This window comes from Mustelus asterias, chromosome 20, assembly GCF_964213995.1.
Source record: "Mustelus asterias chromosome 20, sMusAst1.hap1.1, whole genome shotgun sequence".
In the NCBI taxonomy this organism is placed as follows: Eukaryota; Metazoa; Chordata; class Chondrichthyes; order Carcharhiniformes; family Triakidae; genus Mustelus; species Mustelus asterias.
In genome coordinates, this window is record NC_135820.1 from 56,347,153 (window position 1) to 56,353,347 (window position 6,195).

A 6,195-nucleotide genomic window follows, 5' to 3' on the forward strand; every position below is an offset into this window, starting at 1 on the left:
ACTGACAATACCATGTCCACAAATGGGACAAATGCATTTATGTTAATGTAAACCCATAAGTATTGATGTTATTTAATTTCTTCTACCAAATAGTTCAGTTCACACAACACATTTCACTATTATCAGGTGTCACAGTGGGTAGTTGGGATGAATAGTGTATATTTATTTAAGGGGAAGTTAGATAATATTTTAAAAAATTCTTTCATGGGATGTGGGTGTTGTTGGAAAGGCCAGCATTTGTTGCTATCCATATTTGCCCTTGAAGTGAATGGCTTGCAAGGCCATGCCGGAGGGTATTTAAAAGTTAACTACATTGCTGTGAGTCTGGAGTCACATGTAGGCCAGACCAGGTAAGGATTTTCATCCCTAAAGGGCATTAGTGAGACCAGATGGGTTTTTGCGACAATTGACAATGGTGTCATGGTCATCATTAGACTTTTAACCCCAGATTTTTATTGAATTCAAATTTCACCTCCTGGGTCCCCAGAGCATACACCCTGGTTCTCTGAATTACTAGCCCAATGACAATACCACTACGTCACCACCTCCCCGGAGAAAGAAGGAAATAGAGGGTTAATTGATAGGTTTGGCTGAGGAAAATTGGAAGAGGCCTGGGTGAAGCATAAACGCTGGTGTGGGTTGATAGGGTTGAATGGCCTGTTGCTGTGCTCCGTATTTTATGTAATCCAATGAAAAAGTGCTTGCTGATTTAAGGCTACTCTTCCTTAACAAAATAGGCTGCTTTCACACAGTTAATTTGTAATTTTGTGCTTTTGATTTAAAAGTGATCTTCATTATCAGTAGTTGAGCCAATATTGACTTTTACACACTTTTTATTGTCGGTTATAAATAATAATTCATCATGGTTACCCGAAACCCATGAGTCACAGAAAAATTACTAAGCTGGATCTTACAATTGCTGTCAGCAAAATGTAAGTGAACAAATACTTTGCATTGTCATATCAAATTCCTTCAGCATTATAACAGAGGAATGAACCCGTTTATTTTAAATGGGTTCACACGTCCATTTAAAATAGCAGAGGTAATTAATGTGAGAAAATAATTTGTTTGCACAATATAATTGCTGCCAATATTTTTGTTCTCCCGGCTGTCAATGACACACAAGGGTAAGTTTACAAATTGGCACTCTTGGGTCACAGCTTTGTCTTCTGGGGGTGAATTTGGGGACTTTGGGTGAAAATTCCCATGCTTTTCCATCCATTATGAATAACAGATGTAAAACTGCCTAAGTAAGGCTCTGAAGTTCTGGATTGGGAATACCGATTGGTAAAACAAAACCTGTTTAGCAGCGCTGTGAAGTTTAATCAAACAAGGAGCAATCTCACAAAAAAGCAGCTACTCACTCTCTGGAGGTATTTTATCCTTGTGCGGGCAGCCAGAAAGACTACGATGGTGTGGATACAATCCTGTCACGTGGCCGGTGCCATCACAGCCTGGCGTAGGGCACTTGATCTCCCTCTTCTCAGACCTTGAGGGATCTATACAACCACGTGTACAAAAGCACCAGCATTAAGAATTCCCTTGTGTGCTCCCCGTCATTAGCTTATCCTCTAAGGTCACGGGAAGCTTGCGAAGTACAGTTTTGTGTGAGCTGCAGACCCTGTCACATTCACTATCCCCGCTTTCGATAAGGTATTTTTGATAAGATATTAAGATCTGTTTCTTTTGACTGGAACTGTTTAAGCCAAGGGAAGATCACAAGATAGATTCACATGGTGAAGTCCATTCTTTTTTTTTCCATGTATTATTGTTACAAGTAGCCTTACATTAATGCTGCAATGAAGTTACTGTGAAAATCCTCGAGTCGCCACACTGGCACCTGTTCGGGTACACTGAGGGAGAATTTAACATGTCCGATCAATCTAACCAGCATGTCTTTCGGGCTGTTGGAGGAAACTGGAGCACCCGGAGGAAACACAAGCAGACACGTGGAGAACGTGCAGACTCCGCACAGACGGTGAACCGAGCCAGGAATCGAGCCCGGGTCTTTAGCGCTATGAGGCAGCAGTGCTAACCACTGTGCCACTGTGCAAGCATCTCTTTGGTCATCTCATCCATGCAGAAATACCCAACTCTTCTCCCATCAGCGTGCGCCACGTTTCCAAGCTTATTGTTTCCACCCCTTTACCCGGAAGATGATTCTGTGTGTTCATTACTCTTTGCGTGAAGAAGAACTTCCTGACATCAGTCATGAATTTATCCTTTATTCATTTGAATTTGTTTCCTCTTTTCCTATTATCCGAGTTTAACTTGAAATGGGGTTCAGGACTGACCTCGTGTCTGCTGTTTGTTACCTTATACAAAACTATAATGTCCCCTCACTCATTTCCAAAGATAGGTAAATTTTTTGCTGATGTATTTTAAGAAGTTTCATTCAAGTTAAGTATAAAAACATTGAACTAATTGTATGCTAATGAACATTTGAAGATACATTTTAAATGGTAATTGTTTCATACAATCTTCACTGAACAAAATGTAATTCAATTAAATATGGAAAATTACACGGGTTGCAGTTGATTATGGTTAATAATGAGTGTAAAAGTCCATTATTCCAAGGATGTGAATTATAATTCCACTATTCAGCAATGTGAAATTAAAAAAATATATATAGTTCACGCCAGCAATTTGTTACTTAATGGTTATTTCAAGAAGGATTTAAATCTTAAAAATAAATCACATGTGGAATAAATAGACTGCTGCATTATTCATTGCTATGTTACTGATGTTCTTCCAATTGTATCAAAGTCTGCTGCAATAATTTATTGTTCTAACCACAGTCACAAATGGCTTATCCTTTATGCATTGAGTCTCTGATATTGAAATTACAACGTGACACTAACGTATAAACATTTAATGCCTTTGTCTGTATTCTTCTTTGCTATTTCAGCAGAGGCACTTTCCATTGATTCTGGACAGGTGATTGACTCCATCAAATAGTAGAGTCAGGAAATTCAGAAAAAAAAGCATATAGATTGTTTGTACTATATACTGATCTCAATTTCAGGGCCTTTCATTTATTTTTTCTCCCTATTTGTCCTCGGTTGGTGAACACTGTGGCTCATGCTGGCATTTGACAGCAACAGCCATTGGTATCTCGAGGAGTGAGGATTTCTTTTTAACAGCTTGATCCTGGACACAAAGTGTTGGCAGGACCTCTTAACCATGGGCAGACCAATGTTTTCAGAGATACTTTCAACAGAGGTCTCTTGAGAAGAGATCAGAATCAGGATCTCTAGTAAATCCTCACCCCTCCTGCATACTCATGTGCAGAGGCCCACTGCCACCCTTCCTAAAATCACTGCAAACTTTGAAAAGAAACAAAACTTTCCTCATCTACACAGCATCACTAAATGCACTTAGCCAGTAAGTCATCCAGTGGATTACCAGCTGGATATGTTATGCATAAGTAATAAGTCACTTTTAAGTTTGCTTCACTTTTCACAAAAGTAAACTACCAAAATGCTGGAATCATTTGCTGTTTTTACAATATCTTGTGTCTTTATTCTGCATTAGGTTGAATAATTCAGAGAAATGTTTTAGTGTGGTTAATAGCTCTGGCTTCAGTACTAGCACAGCTGCAGAGCATGTGTAATTTGCTCAGTGTGTGATCAGTTATTTTATGCATACGGTACAGCACGTTTTATGCTCAATGTGGTGGAATAACAATGTACACTGCACTGAAAATTAAATCGCTGTACATAGAATAATCAAGTAATTGTCATCCAGGCTACAACTTGCCACTTACCTTTACTATAAAGGTTCTTCCTGATGGAATCCAAAGATTTATTTGGCTTGTCTTCCATGTGGATATGCCTCATTTGTTCCCCTGATATCCTACTGGGCTCTCGGTTTACATCTTCTCTCTTCATCTTCACCTGCTCAGCTTTCAGAGCAATGGCCTGCTCTAGGAGCCCAAGATTTCCTTTTGTCATCATATCATAAATTTCTAACTCTTCAGTGATCGCAGACTTTGGAGGTAAACTCTCGCTCTCATCAGTGCATTCCTCCAGATTGTCCTCTGCAAGTGCTGGACTTTCTGACTTTGGTTGTCCTTCACAGTGAACTTCCTGTTCTGTCTCTTGTGATAGCTGCACTATTACTTCAGCACTCTCCTTGTATTGCACATCGGTGGACTTGTTCTCCTCCATATCCTGCTTCATTTCAGCCTCATCAACCTCTTGTTGGAAAACGATTGTCTGCTCGCTGCAGTGGGAGGAATCAGTCGTGTCCTTAAACTCTTTACACTCTTCTTCATTTGTTTCATCAGTGGATGGAAGCACGTTTTCGATTGTGTTTTCTTCGATCGAGTCATGGTCCCGGTCAACTTCTTTTTCACATTCCGAATCTTCAGTCACAGTCTCACTTTCCATAATTTCCTTCCCAGAATCGCTTTCTTCTTCTGTTGTTTCCTGATGTGTGCTGTCTTTTGTATAAATGCAAGTCTCTGTAAGTTGTGACTCACTGTTAATTGGCTTTTTATCAGAGAACGAAGGAATTGCGGTATCGTCTACTATTTTGCCAAGATTTAGAAGTGATTTGGCAACTAATTCCTGATAGTTAACAAAATCGTCCTTTCGAGTACTGACATTCCTGGCTCCATCCTCCCAATAATGCCTATCATCTTGCCCTTTAAGCCTGGCATCTGCAATAAAGGAAAATGATACATGTTTAGTTTCCATTATGACTGCGTACTCACAGAAGAATAGCCCAAACCATTATCATTAAATCTTTTATTGCACTTATACTAGTTAATCACCTGTGACACAGCTCGTGGCAAATCAAATAATATCCATTTAATAATGATGGGAGTGTTATAGAATCATAGAAACCCTACAATGCAGAAAGAGGCCATTTGGCCCATCGAGTCTGCACCGACCACAATCCCACCCAGGCCCTACCCCCATATCCCTACATATTTACCCGCTAATCCCTCTAACCTACGCATCTCAGGACACTAAGGGGCAATTTGAGCATGGCCAATCAACCTAACCCGCACATGTTTTGGACTGTGGGAGGAAACCGGAGCACCCGGAGGAAACCCACGCAGACACGAGGAGAATGTGCAAACTCCACACAGACAGTCACCCAAGCCGGGAATTGAATCCAGGTCCCATGGTTATATCAGTTAACCATGCATTGTATTACCTTTGTTATTGAAATGAAACTCTTAAAATAGCCTGTCCCTTTAAGACTTTAAACATGCTGAAAACCTTGGGGATGGGTTAGAGAAATTAGAAGTTGGTGAAGAAAGTTTTCAGATTGTCAGGTGTCTGTAAATTCCTAGCTCCAGGTCAGGAGAAACTAGCATTGAAAGACAGTCTTTCTTCATTCATACTTCCAGCACTTTGGAGTGTGGTGCCCACAGTGTGGCAGATGTGTGTGTTCAGTTCTCAAAATGCACTGCGGTATTGTTCTACGTTAATCTAATAAACAGATTGAAGGTTCTGTTTCTGAGGATTACACTGATCTTTTGAAATATTTTTGCATTGCAAAATGGGCAATTTTTTAATATTCATTTGTGGGACATGGTCATCACTGGCTGGCCAGCATTTATTGCCTATCCCTAATTGCCCAAGTGCAGTTGAGAGTCAACCACATTGCTGCGGCTCTGGAGTCACATGTAGGCCAGACCGGGTAAGGACAGCAGATTTCCTCCCCAAAGGACATTAGTGAACCAGATGGGTTTTTCCGACAATGGTTTCATGGTCGTCACTAGACCCTTAATTCCTGATATTTTTTATTGAACTCAAATTCCACCATCCGCCATGGCGGGATTCGAACCTGGGTCCCCCAGGAGATTAGCTGAGTTTCAGGATTAATAGTCTAGCGATAATACCACTAGGCCATTGCCTCTCCGGTTTTCATTGTTATCTTTATAATTCAGCACAGAATAGTCATCAGATCTTCTTAGAGGTGCAAGGTATAATTTACAGTGAGTCATTATACTGGCAGAGCTGGCAGCGCTGCTCATGACTTTTTTGGGTCTGCTAAAATGGAATCATGTTTAGCCTGATCTGCCCCTTCAAGGTTAATGCTCACATACTCCACAGAAGAAGTCTAACTATAAGCAATTCTAGCTAACAGTAGCTGATCGTAAAATATTGGTTCCAGTTCAGAAAAAAACAGCAAGGATGGGAACATCTGGACTGCAACAGGTGCTCATTAAACTGCTAT

The 6,195-nt window shown here is 40.4% G+C and overlaps 1 protein-coding gene across 1 annotated transcript in view; it reads right to left on the reverse strand.

Moving 5' to 3' along the window:
- The window catches only part of LOC144508313 (myelin transcription factor 1-like), a 51,641-nt gene extending 46,291 nt beyond the window's left edge, over window positions 1–5,350 (reverse strand). The window contains exons 1-2 of the mRNA XM_078236139.1: window positions 5,338–5,350; window positions 1,365–1,499 (exon numbers count right to left, since the gene is read on the reverse strand). Coding sequence (XP_078092265.1) covers window positions 1,365–1,499; window positions 5,338–5,350 — 148 coding nt within the window. The remainder of the gene's footprint in view (window positions 1–1,364; window positions 1,500–5,337) is intronic.
- Window positions 5,351–6,195: the final 845 nt, after the last annotated feature.